The sequence below is a fragment of the Hemitrygon akajei genome, chromosome 1 (assembly GCF_048418815.1).
Source record: "Hemitrygon akajei chromosome 1, sHemAka1.3, whole genome shotgun sequence".
Classification (NCBI taxonomy): domain Eukaryota; kingdom Metazoa; phylum Chordata; class Chondrichthyes; order Myliobatiformes; family Dasyatidae; genus Hemitrygon; species Hemitrygon akajei.
The window spans coordinates 210,098,291-210,121,864 of NC_133124.1; the positions used below are offsets into that span (position 1 = coordinate 210,098,291).

A 23,574-nucleotide genomic window follows, 5' to 3' on the forward strand; every position below is an offset into this window, starting at 1 on the left:
AGCACATAATTTGCATTTATATGTCATCTTTTAACATGAATACTTATCTCAATGCAAGTAACTGACTATAATAGAAATAAGTCCCCTTAAAAAATAACTCAGTGGCATCTGGAAGGACAGACTGGCCCTGGGTTTAACATTGCCTCTTGAAGATGATAACTTTAAACACTTGCTCAGCAGAACACTACGGTGTCAACTAGTATTCTTGTTTTTCGGTGTTTTGGAGTGGAATGAGGCACAGTGCCTTTTTAGCCATACACACCATAATTTGTGGCTGTTTATTGTTGGATACATGACCCCTTTCAGAGTTTTAGTTGATCCGATGCTCCAGTTCTTCAGTTGAATGTGCACTTCGTGCATGTGTAAATATAAAAGCTAACCATCTTCAGCTCTTTTTCCATGGCATGACTCATTGGATCAGAGTTTGGGTGATATTGATGTGTTTATAATGTTCCGGTCCAAATCTCCAAATACAAGCCCCCTACTACGTACAGGTACGGAACTTTTGATGTCCTTGGTCTTTTGAACAGGAAATACTAGCTTTATTTGCCATACGTACATCGAAATATCGATACAATGAATTATGTCATTTGTGTGAACCAACACAGTCCAAGCATGTGCTTGGTGCCGCCCGCAACTGTCACCATGCTTCCAGTGCCAACATAGCAACTTACTAACCTGTACATCTTTGGACTGTGGGAGGAAGCCCACACGGTCATGGGGAGAATGTACAAACTCCTTAAAGACAGTGGCAGAATTGAACCTGCGTCACTGGCACTATAAAGCAGTATTCTAACCGCTACAGTACCATGCTGCCCTTGAGGTAAAGCCTTGGCTCCAACAACATGTTAAGCACTCAGCTCCACATAACACTAGAGCTAGCCAGTCCCTCTAATTACCTGCCACCAACCAAGCATTAGTGGATCCTTTTCAGTGGTATTGGGCCAACTGAGGACATGGAGCACCAGGTTCCTAGTACATCAAACCTCACAGGGTAATTCGATGCAGCTGAGGTGAGGTGAAGAAAGATAGGATGTCTGATCAATTAAGAGCCGAGCCAAATTGGGAAGATTGGGTACTGGCTGACTCAAGGTGGTGGAGCCAGAGCCCGAGGGTGAGGAACAACCTGAGATTTGGACAATTTAAGCACCGGGCCAGATTGAAATTGTCAGAGTGTCAGGGTCGGAGGCGAGAGACGGGCCAGTTCAGCTCATTGCTCGACTGGGTTTGCTCATCTCTGTGCTGGACTGTGGCTGTGACCTGCAACTTATGGGCTTCTGGATCGACTCCAGTGGTGTCTGGTGTTGTGAACTTCAGTTCTGAATGCTGTTTGCTTGCTTTTATTGTTTGCACTATTTGTTTTTCTCCCCTCTCTCTGTACACTGGGTGTTTGACAGTCTCCTTTTGTTTTTTTGTGGGTTCTATTGGGATTCATTGTTTCGTGGCTGCCTGTAAGGAGACAAATCTCAAGCTTGTATAAAATATACATACTTTGGTAGTAAAATGTACTTTGAGCTTTGAGCAAGCAAAAGTGCCATGTCAACATGACAATCTGACATAAATGGTCCTGATCAATGGTAGCAGACCCAGCTGACAGCCTGGAGTTCTGGCTCAACAATATTCTGAAACACAGGTGCAATCTCATCAGGTTACTAAAACATTGGAAATACTCCCCATCCAGTAGAAGACACATAGAGAAGGTAGCAATTCCCATTCATGAAGGTTGGCTTCTCACCACTGGGTTGAAATGGAATGGAAATGAGTTCTCATTTTTATACAGCAACACCAATGTAACTGAAGTTCAAGATATCTCCTAAATACAAGTCCGCAGATACTGGAAATCCGGAAACACACAAGATACAGGAAGAATTCAGCAGGTCAGTTAGCATCTATGGAATGGAATAAACAGTTGATATTTCTGGCTCGGACCATTCATCAGGACTGGAAAGGAAAGGAGAAACCAGAATAAGGGGGGCAGGGGAATGAGTACCATCTAGAAGGAGATAGGTGAGGGGGGAAGGTAGGAGAATGGGGAAGGGGGTATGAAGTGAGAACCTGGGAATTGATAGGTGGAAAAGGTAAAGGGCAGAAGGAATCTGATAGGAGTGGAGATTATGGGAGAAAAGAAAGGAGAAGTGCAGTAGATGGAGCTGATCAGCAGGTGGGTTGACAAGGGTTAAGACAGGAATTAGAACAGGGATGGAAGAAGAGGTGGGGGGGGGGGGAGAAATTGTTGGAAGTTAGAGAAATCGATGTCCCATGCCATTAAGTTGGAGGCCACCCAGATGGAATATGAGGTGTTGCTCCTCCAAACTGAAAGTGGCCTCATTGTGGCAGTAGAGGTAGAGGAGGCCATGGCCCAACATGTCAGAATGGAATTCCTCTCCATATAGTTCTCCTGAATAGTACTTCATCAGGGTGAGGCCCCTTTAATTAGGTGAAATGGACATAGCAGAAAAAGAAGCAGTCATTTGATCCAATTACAAAATGATTCTCTGTAGATTATCAAACTAATCCCTCCCTGAGACAATAACAAACAAATCCAGAATTAGAGCTGAAATTGGACAAAGGCATCAATGACCAAAAGGGGACACATTCGTCACTTTCATTGCAAACATTAGCTTTTGGAAACAGAAGACTATATTCACAGATCCTAGAGCCAGTTTTCTAAGACATTCAGTATCTTCTGTAGGTACGCAATGACATTTTGGAGTATATGATAATGTGGGCTTACATCAAAATGTTTTACATGCCAAAACTTTTTTTTTGAGAAAATGCCCTCCAATACCAATATGCAATAAAGATTCAAGACATTGGAAGACGTGGACTTGCATCTTGTGCCAGAACAACTTTTGATTAATTGAGGAAAAGTGTATTTTATGACCTAAAGCTCAGACTGGACAAAACTCGGTCAACAGGGCAGTAGTGATTCCTGCCCACTTATACCATGGAGAGCATTTTGAATGGCTGCGTCACCGTCTCGTATTGGGGGCGGGTGGAGTGGTGGTGGCTACTGCACAGGATCGAAGTAAGCTGTAGAAAGTTGTAAAATTAGTCAGCTCCATCATAGATACTAGCCTCGGTAGTATCCAAGACATCTTCACGGAGCGGTGCCTCAGGAAGGCGGAGTCCATTATTAAGGACTCCTATCACCCAGGACATGTCCTCTTCTCATTGTTACCATCAGGAAGGAGGTACAGAAACCTAAGGCACACACTCAACGATTCAGGAACAGCTTTTTCTCCTTTGCCATCCGATTTCTATATGGACATTGAACACATGAACACTACCTAAATACTCTAAAAAATTTCTGCTTGTGTATTATTTATTTTAACATAACAATTTAATATACAAATATAATTACTGTAATTCATTTTTTTCCTTATATTTATCATGCATGCATTGTACTGCTGCCGCAAAATTAGCAAATTTCACGACGGATGCAGGTGATATTAAACCTGATTCTGATTTCTGCTTTTTTATTTGTTACTGGTATTCATATTGGTATTAAAGAAATGAAGACTTGGCTGCCTTTCAAAACACCTACCTTGTGTCATGCTTCCGACTGAACAGCAGCAGGCATCCAAGTTTTGGCTCTCCATTTCCCCGGAGTATGGTTAGCAGACGCCGTCCCTTTAAGACGCAGACTGCCAATTATTGCCTGCCGGATCCCTTTATGGAAAGTCTGTACTTAAAGGCTTTGTGCTAGGCACTTAGTTCTCAATCGTAGGAGTTCCGTTTCTCGTACTGCTGTTTGCCTTTAGATTTCATTTGTGTCATCTTGTTTCCTTCAATTCCGAGTTAATTCCAGGCCTTACTTTGCACTTGAGTTCACCACCATCCATAGCTCTCTTGTAAGTGTTAAGCGTCTGTTGGCACACATTCCAAAACTTTACACCCCTCCTGTTTATTGTGCGTCCCCAAACCTTTCTGCGTTACCTCAGAAACATATCACACACCCCTCTAAATTCGATTCCATTTGCCTGTTTCTACACTGTCCATGTCACCCGGTTGCATCACGGCCTGGTATGGGAACACCGATCCCCCCTGAATGGAAAAGCCCACAAAGGGTTGTGGTTACAGCCTAGTAGTTCACCTCGCTCCTGCGATAAGGGAGGAGATACAGGAGTCTCAGGAGCCACACCACCAAGTTCAGGACCACTGTCAAGCATCAGGCTCTTAAATCGAGGGGGTGGGGGATAACTTCACTCACCCCAATACTGAACTGTTCCTACAATCTATGGACTCACTTTCAAGGACTCGTCATCTCATGTTCACGATATTTGCTTATTTATGTATGTATGTATTATTATTTTGTTTATTTTTCTTTCTGTATTTGCAAAATTGGTTGACGTTTGCACATCGGCTGTTTGTCCGTCTTGTGTGTGGGTTTTCGTCGACTTTGTCGCGTTTCTTCCTATTTACTGTGAATGCCCGGAAGAAAATGGATCTCAGTGTTGTATATAGTGACGTATATGCACTGTACGTTGATAATAGAATTTACTTTGAACGTTGCAGTCCGCACGATCGTTGGAATATTTTCAGCAATTACTATTCGCTCAACGTATTTTGTTGGATGCGATTTTCCTTGGCGCGTGCTTTAAGGTTTATTCAGACCTAACCGGAGAGAGGGCTATAGAATGTGACAAAGGGCTATGGTGATCTGTGGGCTAAGGGGTCGGGAGCAGATAACCCCGTTGCCTTCAGTTTTAAAAGCAATAGTACTTAACTAGTCCCTGAGGGGTTCATTCTCCGAGTAACACTGATGGGATAACTGGCAGAGAGCTAGCTGTGAAAGTATAGACTGGAAACACACGGAAAAAGAATCAGCTCCAGAATGGGACGTGTTACCCATCTTGATAAAGTTACCTCCATTTGGCGGGAAGATTTGTGAATATAACAACTATTAGAACTTTGTCAAACCTTTTGCTGTTCCCGGGGAAGACTGAATGAAATTAAAACGAGTACAGTATAAAAAGTTCCGAAACAAGTAGAAGACTTTTTTTTAATGTTTCATTCTACCGTGTTCTTTTCCATGTACACTGAATGGGTTGTCGAAAATTAGCTGTGATATCATTGTGAAACACCTCAGTGGTTGAAAGAGACTCATGTCTACCAATATTTCAGAACACCAACGACAATAAATAGTCTGAATGTCAGCGTTCAACACCATCATCTACTCAGTACTAATCAAGAACCTGGGCCTCTGTACCTCTTCAACTGGATCCTTGACTTCCTTATTGGTGAGACCACAGTCTGCGCGGAAATACCATCTCCTCTTCGTTGGCAATCAACACAGGCGCCACTCAAGGGTGCGTGCTGAGACCACTGGTCTGACTTTCTTTACAAATATGACTGTGGCGAGACACAGCTCAAACGCTATCTATAAATTCGCCGAGGACACAACTATTTGTGGCAGAAGGAAGCCTACAGGAGTGAGAATGTCGTGGTGGATGAGGTTGGTAGGTTTCCTGAGGCAACAAGAAATGTAGACAGATTTCATAGAGGGGAGGCTGGTTTCCGTGATGTGCTGAGCCATATAACCATATAACAATCACAGCACGGAAACAGGCCATTCCGGCCCTCCTAGTCCGTGCCGAACTCTTAATCTCACCTAGTCCCACCTACCCGCACTCAGCCCATAACCCTCCACTCCTTTCCTGTCCATATACCTATCCAATTTTACCTTAAATGACACAACTGAACTGGCCTCTACTACTTCTACAGGAAGCTCATTCCACACAGCTATCACTCTCTGAGTAAAGAAATACCCCCTCGTGTTTCCCTTAAACTTTTGCCCCCTAACTCTCAAATCATGTCCTCTCATTTGAATCTCCCCTACTCTCAATGGAAACAGCCTATTCACGTCAACTCTATCTATCCCTCTCAAAATTTTAAATACCTCAATCAAATCCCCCCTCAACCTTCTACGCTCCAATGAATAGAGACCTAACTTGTTCAACCTTTCTCTGTAACTTAAGTGCTGAAACCCAGGTAACATCCTAGTAAATCGTCTCTGCACTCTCTCTAATTTATTGATATCTTTCCTATAATTCGGTGACCAGAACTGTACACAATATTCCAAATTTGACCTTACCAATGCCTTGTACAATTTTAACATTACATCCCAACTTCTGTACTCAATGCTCTGATTTATAAAGGCCAGCGTTCCAAAAGCCTTCTTCACCACCCTATCTACATGAGACTCCACCTTCAGGGAACTATGCACTGTTATTCCTAGATCTCTCTGTTCCACTGCATTCCTCAATGCCCTACCATTTACCCTGTATGTTCTATTTGGATTATTCTTGCCAAAATGTAGAACCTCACACTTCTCAGCATTAAACTCCATCTGCCAACGTTCAGCCCATTCTTCTAACCGGCATAAATCTCCCTGCAAGCTTTGAAAACCCACCTCATTATCCACAACACCTCCTACCTTAGTATCATCGGCATACTTACTAATCCAATTTACCACCCCATCATCCAGATCATTTATGTATATTACAAACAACATTGGGCCCAAAACAGATCCCTGAGGCACCCCGCTAGTCACCGGCCTCCATCCCGATAAACAATTATCCACCACTACTCTCTGGCATCTCCCATCTAGCCACTGTTGAATCCATTTTATTACTCCAGCATTAATACCTAACGACTGAACCTTCTTAACTAACCTTCCATGTGGAACTTTGTCAAAGGCCTTGCTGAAGTCCATATAGACTACATCCACTGTCTTACCCTCATCAACATTCCTCGTAACTTCTTCAAAAAATTCAATAAGGTTTGTCAAACATGACCTTCCACGCACAAATCCATGCTGGCTACTCCTAATCAGATCCTGTCTATCCAGATAATTATAAATACGATCTCTAAGAATACTTTCCATTAATTTACCCACCACTGATGTCAAACTGACAGGTCTATAATTGCCAGGCTTACTTCTAGAACCCTTTTTAAACAATGGAACCACATGAGCAATACGCCAATCCTCCGGCACAATCCCCGTTTCTAATGACATCTGAAAGATCTCCGTCAGAGCTCCTGCTATCTCTACACAAACTTCCCTCAAGGTCCTAGGGAATATCCTGTCAGGACCCGGAGATTTATCCACTTTTAAATTTCTTAAAAGCGCCAGTACTTCCACCTCTTTAATTGTCATAGGTTCCATAACTTCCTTACTTGTTTCCCACACCTTACACAATTCAATATCCTTCTCCTTAGTGTCTACAACACTTCCAATATCCTTAGAGCCGTGTCTACAACTTTGCAGTCTGCGGCAGAGCAGCTGCCATACATCTGAAACCATGCTTCCACAAATCGATACCAAGAAATCTATAAAAGTGGCAAATCAATGACTTGGCGATTCCTTGTTTCCTGTACAGAGCAGAGAGTTGCGACTATTGTGTAGAGGATATCGCTGTAAGCAGAGAGTGAAAGTTCTCTACAACGGGAGCAGGGGAACGATGTGTTCAGAAAAACTGCTCAGAAGCACCGCGTGTGTGACCTGTAATCAAAAGGGGCGTGACCCAGTACCAAGCGCAGGAATTCGGAGAGGTCTTGGCCCTTTTCTCTGGACGAGATAGGATACCTTTCGCAGGAACTGGCCATCCGGTAGTGTCAGTCAGACCCGAGAGGACGCAGCCATCACCTGTTAGCTGGGCCGCACAGGCCCTCGGTACCTGACTGGGTGCGTTGACCGGCCCTGCAGTTTTGCGTGGGTTCATCCAGGCTAGGGTCCTCCTCACATAAGCTGCGGCCAGGCAGCGTACCTGTGAAGAGAGGGGAGCTTTCCTCGACCCCACTTCATTCAATTGGTCGTACGGTGCATAGAAAGCACTCAGCCTATCAGGAAAGGTGGCGTCGCTGTTGTTGACGCAAAATTATGTGGGGTATAGATGGGGTAAATGCAAGCAGCCTTTTTCCCAGTGAATGGGTGAAACTCGAACCAGAGGTCATAAGTTAAGGGTGAAAGGTGAAATATTTAGGGGGAACTTCTTCACTCGGAGGGTAGTGCAAGTTTGGAGTCAGCTGGCGGATGCAGGTTCGATTGGAATATTTAAGAGACCTTTGTGAAGTATATGGAGGGGAGGGGAATGGAGGGTAGTGGTTCAGGTGTGGGTCGCTGGAACTAGGCAGAATTGACTAGATGGGTTGTAGTCTGTGCTGTAGTGGTCTGAGACTCCGATTATGGTTCTTCGCCACCAGGTCGGTACAAATGCCAACACAAGTAGATGCTGATGTCATTTGTTTCGGTAAGTGATTCGAAGGGTGGGGTATTTCTACCATACTAACACATCCAAGTCTGAAATAGTCATTAAGATTTATATTTTTATAAAGTTCAAACTAAATTTATTATGCTGCTCCGGGATTCATTTTCTTGTAGGCATTCACAGTAAGTGCAAAGAAACACAATAGAATCAATGAGAAACCCACAAACGATGAAGACGGACAAACAACCAATGTGCAAAAGACAACAAATTGCAAACACAAAACATAATAAATAAATAAACAATAAATATCGAGAACATAAATTGTGAGTTCTTAAACGTGAGTCCATACTGTGGAATTAGTTTAGTGTTGGTGTGGTTCAAGAGCCTGATGGTCGATGGGTAATAGCTGTTCCTGAACCTGGTGGTGTGGGACAAATGATTTTATAATAAATTCCATAGACATTGCTTTACGTCGTTTGCATTCTCTAAATACATCAGCTGGGATTTAGTCTTACTGTTAATATTATGGGTTCTTGTTCGTGGCATTGGGAATGCCATTTTCCTGTTAATTTCCAAATGTTGATTTCAGACTGACCAACCCAAGTAGGTACACCACTGCATTCAAAGTCAGTACTTCCAAGGCAGTCTCTGAGGATCTATCACAGATGGGGAAGGGGTGTCCAGTGGGATGAGTAGTGTGTAATTTGTGGGGTTCACAGGTCTACTGTGTGCTCCTGCCACATGACCTCCACATTCTCAGTGCCATCCGAGCGCCGCTCCCCGCAAGCTGTGCAGGAGTGTGGCTGTGTAGTAGCCGAAATGCTCCCACGTACATAGACTTCGTGCCGCGTGGCTAGAAAACGTTTACGGAACATGAAAGATTTTCTTTGTTGTACTGTATTGAATTTTTGATGGATTCTAGATCATGTTCTCTGGGGACTTTGCTATTAGTTGCATAGTGGGTGGTGGGGTTGATGCTTTTGTTGGAGCGACTGGGGAGGGGAGGGATGTTGCATTTGCTGCTGCTTGTGTATGGGAAGGAGTGGTTTTGGGGCTCTAACTTTTTTTTCTGTCATTCTTCCTTTCAAGTTTGTTTCATGGATATCTGTGAAGAATTATAGTTGTATACTGTATATATTCTGATATTGAACCCTTTAATTAATAAATAAAATCAAAAGTATGTGATTTTTCAATTTTCATTTTAAATATTCATAGTGCACATATTACAAAATGAAAACATTTAAAGTGCTGCAGAGTTTTCAGAACATGTAAAAATTTCCTGCTCAGAGCAATGGTTGGTCCACGCAGCTGTAAAAATAAAGTAGGGAGTGTGTTTAGTGCAATAAGTTGAAGTGGATTATAAGAGAAAATATTCTGGGCATTTAATCTGCAGTGCGAATATTTTATTATAAATTGTTTTTTAATCAGCCTTTAATAAAGGATGTATTAATAAAGTAACACTTAGAAGGAAAAACATTTGATTATTCTCTTTAATCAGGGTGGTGGCATTGTGCTACAAAAAGCTTTCAACAGGCATCTACCACATAAAAGGTAAATCAGGTCCAATATCATCAAGCATTGGAGTAAGGAAATAAAAGATTTACCCAGTAAAGGGGGGAAAAATTACACCGTCTTCAAGATTCAGTTATTTGCAAGGTCAAGTGTCTTTTTTATTTCAATCTGTCCATCAGGTCTTTTTGTCTCCCACATGTTGAAGCCTAACCACTAATAGAAAATCTTTTTCCTTAATACTCTTGGATTGTGAAGTGGGATGTAGATGCTCCAGTGATAAAATTCCAATTTATATATACTAGCCTGCAGATCACCCTTGAGCAAGGTGCAGCACTGACTTAGCCCCCTACTACCGATCAGGGTCACATGAAGTCACGGGAGCAGGTGGTGGACAATTGTATGGGCAGCTGATGCATATCACAAGTCCTGGTTGTGCTACCGATGACTCCAGGCAGACAGTCTCTGAAGAGTATTGATAATAGCTGGGGTGTCTTGTCTTGTAAATGACAATCCACTTCTACAGAAAAATCTGCAAACAATCATTGTCATGGAAAGACCATGATTTCTTATGTAACATGACACATAATAAAAGAATGCCTAAGTTCATTACAGGGCCTAGACTCAGGCTACGTCCACACTAGACCGGATAATTTTGAAAACACCGGTTTCGCATAAAAATAGGTGTCCACACTAGGCGTTTTTAAAAATATCTCTGTCCACATTAAAACGGATACTTTGGCAAATCTCCTCCTACTGCACATGCGCAGGACACATCTACTGAAAACAAGTGACATGTTTGGTGTCGAATCTCGCTGTGAAAGACTTGGTACGCGTTTGTTCAGATACAGATTAGAAAAACTTAAGCAACGGACAGCTGTTGGCTCTCGCGCAGGAGGACTTAAAACTAAAAGAAAACAAATACTTGAGCGTATGGAGGCAACCGACAGGGAGTTCACAGACAGTATGACCCGACTGACGACGAACATTGAAAAACTGACGAACTCTGTTGCATTAATAAAGCCCCTTGTTAAATGTATAAAACATGTCTGCATCAGTATTATCTTGTATTTCCATACAATGTTACATTAGGCTGTTACACATCTATTGTCAGAGAAGTACTTGCATAAATACCAACTTCATATGAGCAAGAACAGAAAACAGGGCAAAGTGAGTATACTTATTTATTCAGTACGTTATGGGTCAAAGTATTTGGTGAGTACATTTCTAACTCTTCTGGCTTTAGTCTCATTGCTGTCTGTTCTGAAATTGTTAGGTTGCGTTCAAGAAAACTATGAAATGGTCTAAAACGGCACGTCATGACAGCAATTTTAGATTTCTCCAGTTACCCCATCCACACTGCTCCGGCCAATCCAGCATTTTTTAAATTACACACTCTGGAGAGTCTTTCTGAAAATCTCCATTTTCGGAGGACGAAAACGCCGTTTTAGTGTGGATGGAGGGTAAAAACAAAGAGAAAAAGCTTCGGTTACGGATTTATCCAGTGTAGAGTGGACGTAGCCTCAGGCAATCAATACAAAAAGATTCAACATCCTTTTATTTTAATGTTTCCCTTGTCACTTTAATTCAAAAATGGCACAACAGAAGAAAATGACAATCTCTCTAACAACTGAATTTTTAAATCATCATTGTCCACTTTGTGCCAAGAGTACTTCACACTGTTAATATCTGGAGGGAACTGGCTGTATGTAGTTTCCACCTGGGCGACAGTGACCAGCACATTGAAACAAACACCATCTGTCTTCCCAGTGATTCCACCGCTGTGTTGCAACCCCAAGATGCCATGAGTTTTCACCTTGACCTGCGAATCCCTCAAGCACTCCTTGATCAGTCTGTAGATGGCCACTTCTACGCTGCAGGATAGATCGGCTGAGGAGGAACCACAGACAGTGACGGGGAAATGGGGATGGCTCTGATTGTTAGTCAGCAGCCACAGTTCATTGCTTTTGTTGAGAAAGGCTGATACTACTCGGTGACACACAACTGGGCAGGGCAACTCAGCAGGCATAATCACTGGATGAGAAGCTTTCTCTTTGTGCTTGACAGCAAATGAAATCAAATTTAAGATGTCTCTGGCTCTCAGGGGAAGTGGTGACACTCTGTCCCACCATCTTGCCTGCAAGGATTCCGCATCACTCTCTGATGTAGTCTTCAAGTTCCCTCCTAGAAATAAACATTGCTTAATATCAGCATTGGACTCATCAAATTAAATACCACCCAATACAAAATTTTTGTTGAAGTTACTAGAGGAGTAAATTCAAAATCTAACAGTGATTAATTGCTATGAAACCTCTGTGAATAATACATTTTTAGATAAAATTATCTCGGTAACGCTAATATTGATGTTTCTTTAGAACCATGAACTTAACACACAAAAAAATTACAGGTTGAATACCCCTTATCTGAAATTCCAAAATCTGAAAACTTCTGAAATCAGATTTTTTTTAAAGTGTTGCCATGACATCACAAATTGAAAATTTCACCTGAAAAATGAAGATCTCGATCGTGTATTAGAGGACTGAACATATGCTGCTTAACGGTATGCTGATCACGAAACAAGCATAGACCTATCATAACAAACTGAAAATCAAAGGTAATTGTGAATATTCAGCAGACTGGTTGCAGAAATTTAAGAAAAGGCATGGCATCAAATTTTTAAAGCATCTGCTGATCATGAAAATTTAACACCAGAACAAGTATACGATGCTGTTTGTTTTTATACCTTACATAATGGCATTCATTACATTTTTAAAGTGTAGGTGATGAAAATCTAACACCAGAAGAAATGCTGATTTTTTTTTTACCTTACATAAAACCTTAAAAAAAGGTAAATGCAAATACAGTGTACTGTAACCTTTTAATCAAAACACAGCATCGTAGGTAGAGACCGAAAGCCTGCTGTTGTTCAACAGCTGATTCAGGAATTCTGATCCTACTTTGCTGCTTTCGTTATCCTGTACACTTTATAATTATGCAATGTAATAATTTTTACTGTTAACAACATGTGTGATGAACACTGTAAGATAAAGACTGTTTACTTGAGGCCCATAAATTCAGAGTTGGAAATGATAGCAATTCCAAACTATCTCATTATATATTTCAAAATCTGAAAAAATCCAAAACCCAAAACACTTCCAGCCCCAAGCATTTCAGATAAGGGGGTACTTAACCTGTACAATGAGTTACAGGTGACTTTTACAAATGTTGTCCACTGAATGAACCATTTCATTGCCATTGATTCCTCATTTTTTACTTAGGAAAGTCCACAACACTAAGATCTCAAAAGCCAAATCCATAATACTTCAGTTTTTGAAAGAATAATTCAGATTCTTAATTACACAGTCCATTGACACCAGTTATAACATAAAAACGAATCAGCATATAAACAACATATAGCTTAAAATTATTGTTTGATATGTTACAAAATACCAATTTACAAAAAAAGAAATTCCCATCAAAATATACCCAGTGTATACATTCCAAAGTAAACAATTCAGGACTGTAGTCATTACTTTGTATTCGCTCATCACAGTGCAACGGCCACTTTAATTCCCATCACTCCCACCTTCACCAAAAAGGGAAATATGCACCTGTAATTCTTGCCAGGAAAACAAACCGGATCCATCGTGGACCTCTTTCCTCCACGCTCAGCAGAGTGTAGGGCTCGCACTCCAACCCAGTTTCTTCTTGAACTTCCCTCTTCACGGCCTCAGTGATGGTTTCATTTTGTTCCATCCTCCCTGCTGGCAGGTACCACTTGCCATAACATTCTTGTTTTGCCTCCTGCATCATCACCACTTCTTTCTGCATGTTGGGATAGAAGTTGCAAGGACTGTAAATTTAGTATTTGGGGGAAAGGTGGTCCATATAAATTTTAACAAAAACTACACCTTTGCCATCATTAATGTATGATTGGACTTGCCCAGATCCAACATACAAGAATAGCCACTAAATCTCAAGACTTGAATCACAGGAAAAACTCAGCTCAGCAAGCTTAACAAATCAAAGGGAATATACATATCCACATGCATGCATACAGACTTAAAGAACATTGCTAAATACTAGTGCATTAACCATATTAAAGAAAGATAAAAATCCTTCGCATTATTTGTCACCTATACATTGAAACATCCAATGAAATGCATCATCTGCATCAACGACCAGCAGAGGGCAGAAGATGACCAACAGAAGGGAGAAGGCAGGAGTTTGGGGCCATCAGGGGAATGGATCAGCCATGATGAAATGGTAGAGCAGACTCGATGCTTGGAGAATGTGCTGAAGACAGTTGGCAAGTGTCAGCATGTTTCTGGTACCAATGTATCATGCTCATAACTTACTAACTCTAACCCATATGTATTTGGAATGTGGGAGGAAACCGGAGCATCCAGAGGAAAGCCATGCAGTCATAGGGAAGGCACTGTCCTTCCAGACAGTGGTGGAATTGAACCGGAATGCTGGCATTGTACAGCGTAATTCTAACCATTACACTACCATGCTGCCCACAGGAGAGAAGACATATGCAAGTGGAACCACATTAAAGTTCAAATAGATCACCATGAATTGCTAACTAACTTGCAGATATGTTTATGTCAGTGGAGTAGCAGCACTACATTATATCATTAATTAAGCATCCTGATAACATTCTTGTAATTAAAAGTAACTAGAACTACAACTAAACCAGTTTGTCACATTTATTGGATTCTTAGTAGCTTGGACTGGCTCCTTTATCCAAATGTTGGCCCCACTTTACTCTTAAAATTGCCCATTTATGATGTCTGTTTTGCCTCTGTTGTAGCACTTTGTTTAAATCATGTGGTAATGCACGTGACTAACCAAAGTTGGTCAAGGTTATTGATCTGACATGTTAACTACTTTGTTCTCTACAGATGTTGCTTTACCTGCTGAGTTTTTCTAACGCTTCGAAGTTCAAAGTAAATTCATTATCAAAGTATGTGTATATCACCTGAGATTCATTTTCTTGTTGGCATTCACAGAACCAAGAAATACAATGGAATCACAAAGACTGGCAAACTGTACAATAACATAAACATAATAAAACATAAGTTTAAAAAAAAAAGCAAATAATACTGAGGACACGAGTTGTAGCATCCTTGAAAGTGAAGGGTGATAACTGTTCGTGAACCTGGTGATCTGGGACCTAAAGGCTTCTGTACCTCCTTCTCAATGGCAGCGAGAAGAAAGCTGGGCCTGAATGGTGGGAGTCCTTGATGATGGATGCTGTTTTCTTGTGGCAGTGCTCCTTGTAGGTATGCTTAGTGGTGGGGAGGGCTTTTCCTGTGATGGACTGGGCTATACCCACCACTTTTTGTAAGCTTTTCTGTTCATAGGCACAGGTGTTTCCGTAACAGGCTGTGATACAACCCATTATTATGCTCTCCAAAGAAGTTTGTCAAAGTTGTAGATGACATGCTAAATCTGTGCAAACTTCCCAGAAAGTAAAGGTACTGCCATGCCTTCCTTGTAAAGCCACTTGTGTGCTGGTCCCAGGGCAGATCTCCTGAGATAACACTAAGGAATTTAAAGTTATTGACTCTCTTCACCTCCCATCCCCTAATGAGGTCTTCCCCTAATAAAGAAGTGCAAAACCAAATGTTTTTAAATCATCTTCATTGTTCTTCTATTGCCCATCCCTTTACTAAACTTGCACCTTGAATGTAAAAACAAAATCTCTCAATGACAGGGAGACAGAAGCAGTGTTAAGGAAGTTAGCAGAAAGTCTTGAGAAAGTTTCCAGAAGGATATTGTGTCGAAAGATCTACCAGCAGGAAGAGCAAAGTGGCACTAATCTCCTTATTTCAGGGGTTCCCAAGCTTTTTTATTCCATGCACCCCTATCATTAACCGAGGGGTCTGCGGTTTCCAGGTGGGGCACCCCTGCCTTATATCATCTAATTGCAGAGCAATGGTCATAGCCCTGGACTAGTTTCCTCACTAGCCAATTCCAACACATTTTGGTCCCATGAGTAGATGATGCAGCTGACTTACCTGCTCATTTAGTATTATTGCAGCAACGATGTAACAGACAGTTTTCCGCACAATTACAGGTACCACTTCATCCAGTGGGGAATCATAGTTCTGTACCTCCATGCCTTCTCCTTTCAAAAGGAGTTCCAGCTGATTTTCAATCGGATCCATCTCTTAATAAAAAAATATGTATTTCAAAATAACAAATAAATCAAAGAAAAAAAATTGGCACGTTAAATATATATAGCAGTTACTGCACTGCAATGGGTAGTTGAAACTAAGTAGCCGCCATCAAGTTACATATGTACAGAAAGGTGCAGAAAAAGGCTAGCAATGTTATGAAGAATCCCACCCACCCTGCTCATGGACTGTTTATCCCATTCCCATCAGGGAAGAGGCTACACAACATCCACACCAGAACTACTATTCAAAAACAGTCACTCCGCCCAAGCTGTTGGACTGATCAACCCCTCCAGCCTCATGGAGGAGTTTATGTACACCCACCCCACCATCACTACATACGCATCACCCAGCATCACTTTATGTACGTAAAACAGTCTATGTATAGAACAGTTACTCGTACATTGTGTTTATATTTATATTTATTGTGCTTTTTTCCATCTCTTATGCTGCATCGGATCAGGAGTAACAATCATTTTGTTCTCCTTACACTCATGTACTAACGAATGACAATAAACTATCTTGTTTTAAGAGACAACATTGATTCTTGAAATTAATTGGTAATTGAAGGAAGTTCCTTGAATTACAAAAATATTCCGACAGGATGAGGTTAGGTAACAGAGTTGGAGTCACACAGCACAGTAACAGGCCCTTTGGTTCAACTGGTTCATAGCTAGTCTCATGTTCCAGCGTTTGGTCCATATCCCTCTGACTCCTTCCAATCCATGTACCCAAGTACCTTTTAAACGTTGTTAATATACCTGTCTCAACCATTTCTTTTGGCAGCTTCAACCATTCACTAATTGCTCTCTTGATGAAGAAATTGGTACAGAATCAGTCAGGTTTAATATCACTGGCATATGGCATGAAATTTGTTGTTATGCTGCAGCAGTACATTGCAATACATAATAAACCTGTAAATTAGTTAAGTATTTACATTAGAAAAGTTAAATTAAATTAGTGCAAAAAAGAGAAAAGCAGTGTTCATGGGGTTCTCAAATTCCTCTTCTCTTACCTTAAACCTTGGCCCACTAGTCCTCATGACTTTATGCACCCCTATAACTTCACTTCTCACTCCAAACCCTCCAATGACAAAACATCCAAACCTACTCAACTTCTCTCCAAAACTCAGTCCCTTCAGCCCTGATTAACATCTTTGTAAATCTCCTCTGCTCCATTTTCATTATAATGGCATCTTTCCTATAAAAGGGTGTCCAAAACTGAATAAAATTCTAAGTGCAGCTTACCAACACCCTGTACAACTGCAACATAACATTCCAACTTCAGTACTCAGTGCCCTGACTGAAGGCCAATGTACCAAAAACCTCCTTCACCACCCTGTTTACCAGCAATGCCACTTTCAGGGAACCATAGTACTTGTATACTAGGTAACTCTGTTCTACACCATTCCCCAGGGCCCTACCATTCACTGTGAAAATCTGTCTTTCCAAAATGCAATACCTCAGAATTAAACTCCATTTGCCATTCTTTGGCCCAGTTACCCAAGCTGTTCAAAATCCCTCTGTAAATCCTATAACCACCTTCACTGTCAATGACACCACCCATTTTAGTGATATGCAAACCTACTAATTTTATAGATAGGACTACCAGTAAGATGGTGTTGCGTTTGACCGCAGCAGCCTCTCGGGGGCCAACCAATGGTGCAGTTTTCTTTTTAAAATGTGTTTTTTGATTGTAAGACTCTACTGGACTCTAAGAACAACTGATACAGCAGGTCTACCGCATCATTGATCTGTTCGTTGTTTGGAGCTGCTGGCCAGGGTGTAGAGGGAGCTGGCAGATGGGCCGGTAGAAGGTGAAGCCGGCAGACTGTAACCATGAGAGACTGTTTTGGATGTTTCTCTTGTGATCTCAAGACTTGTTGGACATTGATAATGTGAGATGTTGCAGGCCCATTTCCTTTGTAAGGTGGTGAAAGAGGCGGTTGTAGAAAGGACTAGGCCACAAGTGGGCTTGCCTGCTGCTGGAGTCCAGGTGAGAGAGTGTTGGAGGGGGTGTATCGTGGAGTCCATGCTTGGTAGGGAGCTGGCCTCTCCTGTCTGTGCTGCCCTCTGCTGTTCGTCCAGTGGAACGACAGGTGGATTGCCAGCAGCTGTACCATCAATTTGCATGTCGCTCAAGGACATGGACTATACATGTGTTTTCTTGCATAACGACGTGTTTTTTTGCTCTCTCTCACTATTCTAAATGTATGTTATGCATCTTGGCCCCAGAGGAACGCCATCTCGTTTGACTGCATGCATGTATGGTCTGAATGATAATTAAACTTGATTTGATTAGATAATTCCTTGTAATTCTCATGCAAATTATTGCAAAGGATCTAGCAGCTGAGCCCCAGAGAACATCACCATCACAGGCTTTCAGTCTGAAAAGCAACCTTCTGCCATTACCCTCTGCGTCCTACCGTCAAGCTAATTTTGTATTGTATCTCCCCTTATCCCATGTGATTTAACTTTTCATAGCACCCCATGTATCACGTGGACTCTTATCGCAGACCTCCTGAAGTCCATAGAGACCACACCTACCACCTTACCCTAATCGATCTTCTTGGTTGCCAATCTTTCCAAATGGTTGTACACCTTATCCCTCAGAATCCTCTCTGATATTCTACTTGTCAATAGTCCCCTGGTTTTCTTTGTAGCCCTTCTTAAATAAAGGCACAATGTTAGTTACCCTCCAGTCTTCTGGCCCCTCACTAATGTTGATGTGTACATCCCAGCCAGGGCTCCTGCAATTACTGCTCTAGCTTCCCACAGAGTCCTTGGCTAAACCTGATCCAGCCCTGGGGATTTATCTTCATATGTTTTAAGACATTCATTTCATGCTCATTTTAAAGATGGGTACTCAGCTGGAGCCTGACTTCCTTTTATACCTGCAAATTTTAAAACTCTGCAGGCTCCTCACTTCTGCTGCAAAGAGGCAGGGTCTCAAAAAACAGCAAGCTCTAATCTGTAGAACAAGTCTTAAAGCAAGTTGTGAATTACCTGATCTCAGTTGAACATCAGTTTGGCCCTGTAACTGGACTGAATGTCTTGATTGCAGGGAGGGAAATTTCCTCAGGATTCTAACTCCAGACCATTAGCCGACATGAATCAGAGCCTGTGAAAGAAAACTGGATTAAAATGAAGTTCAAAGTTCAAATTTATTATCAGGGTACATAAACGTGTATATCACCAGAAGAATCAGAATCAGATTTATTATCGCTTGCATGTGACATGAAATTTGTTAACTTCCCAGCAGCAGTTCAATGCAATACATAATCTAGCAGAGAGAAAAAATAAAATAAAACATAATAATAAATAAACAAATAAATCAATTACATATATTGAATAGATTTAAAAGAATATGCAGAAACAGAAATACTGTATATTAAAAAAAAAAGTGAGGTAGTGTCCAAAGCTTCAATGTCCATTTAGGAATTGGATGGCAGAGGGGAAGAAGCTGTTCCTGAATCGCTCAGTGTGTGCCTTGAGGCTTCTGTATCTCCTACCTGATGGTAACAGTGAGAAAAGGGCATGCCCTGGATGCATAATGGACGATGCCTTTCTGAGACACTGCTCCCTAAAGATGTCCTGGGTACTTTGTAGGCTAGTGCCCAAGATGGAGCTGACTAGATTTACAACCTTCTGCAGCTTCTTTCAGTTCTGTGCAGTAGCCCCTCCATACCAGACAGTGATGCAGCCTGTCAGAATGCTCTCCACGATACAACTATAGAAGTCTTTGAGTGTATTTGTTGACACACCAAATCTCTTCAAATTCCTAATAAATTATAGCAGCTGTTTTGCCTTCTTTATAACTACATATGATTCTTGGGGACATTCACAGTAGAACAAAGAAATACAATAGAATCAGTGAAAACTGAACACAAAGACTGACAATCAATGTGATAAAGACAAACTGCAAACACAAGAGAAAAATTTAAACAAGTAAATATATTGAGATCAAGGGTTGTAGAGTTCTTGAAAGTGAGCCCATAGCAATCATACTACCACCGATATGAAGCGACTCAAAACTGCATAGAAAGCATCTCATCCAGTGGCATCATGGCTATTCCAACATTTACTCTTGGCTGATTTATTTTCCCTCTAAACCCCATTCTCCTGCCTGCTCGCCATAACCTTTGATGCCCTCATCAATCTTCGCTTTAAATATACCCAATGACTTGGCCTCCAGAGCCGTCCGTGACAATGAATTCCACAGATTCACCACCATTTGGCTAAAGAAACTTTTCCCCATCCCTGTTTTAAATGGATGTCCTTCTGTTCTGAGGCTGTGCTCTTCAGTCCTAGACTCCCCCATTACATCTCCCATCTCCCCCCCCCCCATCGTCATCACATTCTACAGGGGCTGTATTGAGAGCATCCTGAGCAGCTGCATCACTGCCTGGTTCGGAATTTGCACCGTCTCGGATCGCAAGACCCTGCAGCGGATAGTGAGGTCAGCTGAGAAGATCATCGGGGTCTCTCCTCCCACCATTACAGACATTTACACCACACGCTGCATCTGCAAAGCAAACAGCATTATGAAGGACCCCATGCACCCCTCATACAAACTTTTCTCCCTCCTGCCATCTGGGAAAAGGCACCGAAGCATTCAGGCTCTCACGACCAGACTATGTAACAGTTTCTTCCCCAAGCCATCAGACTCCTCAATACCCAGAGCCTGGACTGACACCAACTTACTGCTCTCTACTGTGCCTATTGTCTTGTTTATTATTTATTGTAATGCCTGCACTATTTTGTGCACTTTATGCAGTCTTGGGTAGGTCTATAGTCTAGTGTCATTTTTTTCTGTGTTGTTTTTATGTAGTTCAGTATGTTTTTGTACTGTTTCATGTAGCACCATGGTCCTGAAAAACATCTCGTTTTTACTGTGTACTGTACCAGCAGTTATGGTCGAAATGACAATAAAAAGTGACTTGACTTACAGAAAACATTCTTTCCATGTCCACACTATCTAGACCTTTCATATACCACAGTACATACAGTCAGGCTCAAAGACTTCTATCCTGCTCTTGGGAGACTTTGAACTGCCTCCATTGTAAGATGAACTCTTGACCTCACAGTCTGCATCATCATGGCTTTGCAATTTATTTCCTGACTGTAACTTCTCTCTAACTACAATACTTTGCTCAGCATTCTGTAACTGTTTTCCACTGCACAACGATTGTAATGAACTGATCTGTATGGAGTGCACACAAAACAAAGTTTTCCACTATGCCCCTGTACTCTTGACAATGTTAAGCATCTTACAGCAGCCTTTTGAGGTATTATAATCCTAATACAGGGTAATAGCTCTCTTATGTATGATTCACTTTATGACTTCTCAAAAACTCTCGCTTATCTCCATGACAGGTGTATGATTTATTTATGTATTTATTGACATACAGCTCTTCTCTCCTCCAACCCCACCCCTTCGCTCTTACACTCCATTCTCCACCCCCACCTTCCTACACCCGCCCTCCACATTCCTCCATCCCCACTCCTTCACCTGATCCTTCACACACCGTTCTCCACCCTCACCCCATCCTCCATCTCCCTCACCCTTTCCCGTCCCATCCTCCACCTTCATCCCTCTTCCCTCCCCATCCCATCATCAACCTTCATCACTCTTCCCTCCCCATCCCATCCTCCACCTTCATCCCTCTTCCCTCCCCCAACCCACTCCACCCCACTCTCTTTCCCTCATTCCTCACCATTTCCCAGCAAAGCTCCGGTACAACCCAGGCCCTGTTGTCAGGGGACACGGGAACAGAAAAAGCCGCTGTCCACTTCCCAGAGCCGCCATAACGTCATGACGTCTTCCGCGTCTGTGACCTAAACGGAGCGCAAGTCGTCACAGGCTAATCCAAATGTCAATCAAAACCAGATTACCGCCTCCTATTGAATTATGCTCTTCAGGTGAGGGCGGTGTGTCCTGGAACCGATTTTGCATAAACGGAGATGTTGAAAATATATGGCCAGTTAGCAACTGAGAACCATTTCTTTGGAAATAAAAAAAAAAGACAAAGTACTGGAAGTGCTCAGCAGGTCAGATAGAAGGAAGCAAAGTGGGAAAAGCTGCCGGGAATCCTTTTCAAAATTATGCAGAGCGGTGGTTTCCAATGGTAGAGCAATGATCCAGTTTGGGAGCCAGAGTGGGGAGTTAAGGGGAAGGAGATGGCAAGGCGATTTGCAGACAGCAAAAATAGGGGGAAAGCAAAGACGAGTAGAAGATAAGTACAGAATTTAAAGGCACTGTATCAAAGTTCATGCGGCATGCATTAGATGAGGGAACTTAAAGCATAAACATTCAAATGTGTTTGATCTTATTGTCTTTGAGTTTTGACGATTTAACATTTAGTGGCTGCCATAAAGACGAGAGGTCTTGTGCACTTCATCAGGGATTATGCAAGTAGGGAACAGAAAAAAATGTCGGGAGGTTGGAAACATAAAAAAACTGCAGATGCCGAAATCTGGCGCAACGAACAAAACTGAAGAACTCAACTGGTCGGGCTGGAGGGAAATTGACCGTTGCCATTTCGAGCTAAGGTATTGGAAGTTGTTTATAAGCCTCTGAAAAAAAATGCATCAGTGTTTCAATTGAATATCAGAATGTATGCCGTATACCCGAAATTCTTACTCGTCGCAGACAGAATAAAACAAAGAATGAATAACAGAAAAACGTTAGAACCCCAAAGGCCCTATGCCCCTCACAAGCAGCAGCGAAAACATCAACCCTTCCCTCTCCTCTCCTCCCCTCCCCCACTTACATCGACCCCCCCCCCCCCCCCCACGCAAGCATTAGTAAAGTCCCCAAAGAGAATATGATCTAGAGTCCATCAAAAACTACAGTCCATAACCAGCACTTCTACTTCTCAGACAGGCTCTGTCTCACGAACGAGGGAGAGAGAGACCACTCCTGTGACGAGAAGGGAGACCAGCTGTCTCAAACTGCCGCATCGCCTCTCCATGCAACCCGACCCGAGGACCCGGTGAGCTTCCTCTCGCCATCAAAAGAGAAAGAGAGGGAATGGAAGAGATGCAGCAAGGGACGTTGGAGTTGTGTATAATCAATAATAAAGTAATCTTCGCGACTTTAAATGACCTGCAGGCACAGCAAATCAAATTAGTGCGTACTAACAAAGTAGAGCGTTAATTGCTGGAATGTCTGAGATGACTTCTTCACCAGGGGAATATGAATTTTAAAAGGTCTGATGTTTGTACATCAGAATCAAGCTTACGGTATTGACGTGTCGTGAAATTCATTTTTGCGGCAGCAGTGCGGTGACAAATTACTCTAATTTACAAGAATAAATCGTGTTATATCTTCCAGCATTGGACGTTTCTACCCTGGGGAATAATAAAGCAACACACTCACAAAATGCTGCAGGCCTGGCAGCATCTATGGAAACGAGTAAACAGTCTACGTTTGGGCAAGACCTTTAATCGGAGCTCCTCCAGCATTTTGTATTTTTTGCTTAGAAACGCCAGCATTGTCAGATTTTCTCGTGTTTGGAATAATACACTTTTTTTTTAAACTTAACGAACAGGACAGAGCAACAATGAGTCGATTAATTGTAGTTAATCTCCACCAATCAGTTACAAGAGACTCGGCTGTGACAAGGAACGGGAGAGGACATTGGAAACGACAGGTCACCCGATTCT

The 23,574-nt window shown here is 42.0% G+C and overlaps 1 protein-coding gene across 1 annotated transcript; it reads right to left on the minus strand.

The window, feature by feature from the left end:
* Positions 1-9,685: 9,685 nt before the first annotated feature.
* nudt18 (nudix (nucleoside diphosphate linked moiety X)-type motif 18) lies at positions 9,686-21,751 on the minus strand. Its single transcript, XM_073059748.1, has 5 exons — positions 21,624-21,751; positions 18,913-19,027; positions 15,749-15,900; positions 13,334-13,547; positions 9,686-11,906 (listed from the first exon to the last, which is right to left on the minus strand). Exons 3-5 carry the CDS (start codon positions 15,896-15,898, stop codon positions 11,305-11,307), a joined length of 966 nt encoding a protein of 321 aa, XP_072915849.1. The 5' UTR covers positions 15,899-15,900; positions 18,913-19,027; positions 21,624-21,751; the 3' UTR covers positions 9,686-11,304.
* Between the last annotated feature and the right edge of the window lie 1,823 nt (positions 21,752-23,574).

Bases quoted from the DNA above. Each gene is read 5' to 3' on its own strand.
- nudt18 (XM_073059748.1), bottom strand. From the start codon at position 15,898: ATGGATCCGATTGAAAATCAGCTGGAACTCCTTTTGAAAGGAGAAGGC. The intron at 13,548-15,748 runs GTAAGTCAGCTG...CCCAACATGCAG, and splicing joins CAATAATACTAAATGAGCAG to AAAGAAGTGGTGATGATGCA. The intron at 11,907-13,333 runs GTGCATATTTCC...GTTTATTTCTAG, and splicing joins TTTCCTGGCAAGAATTACAG to GAGGGAACTTGAAGACTACA.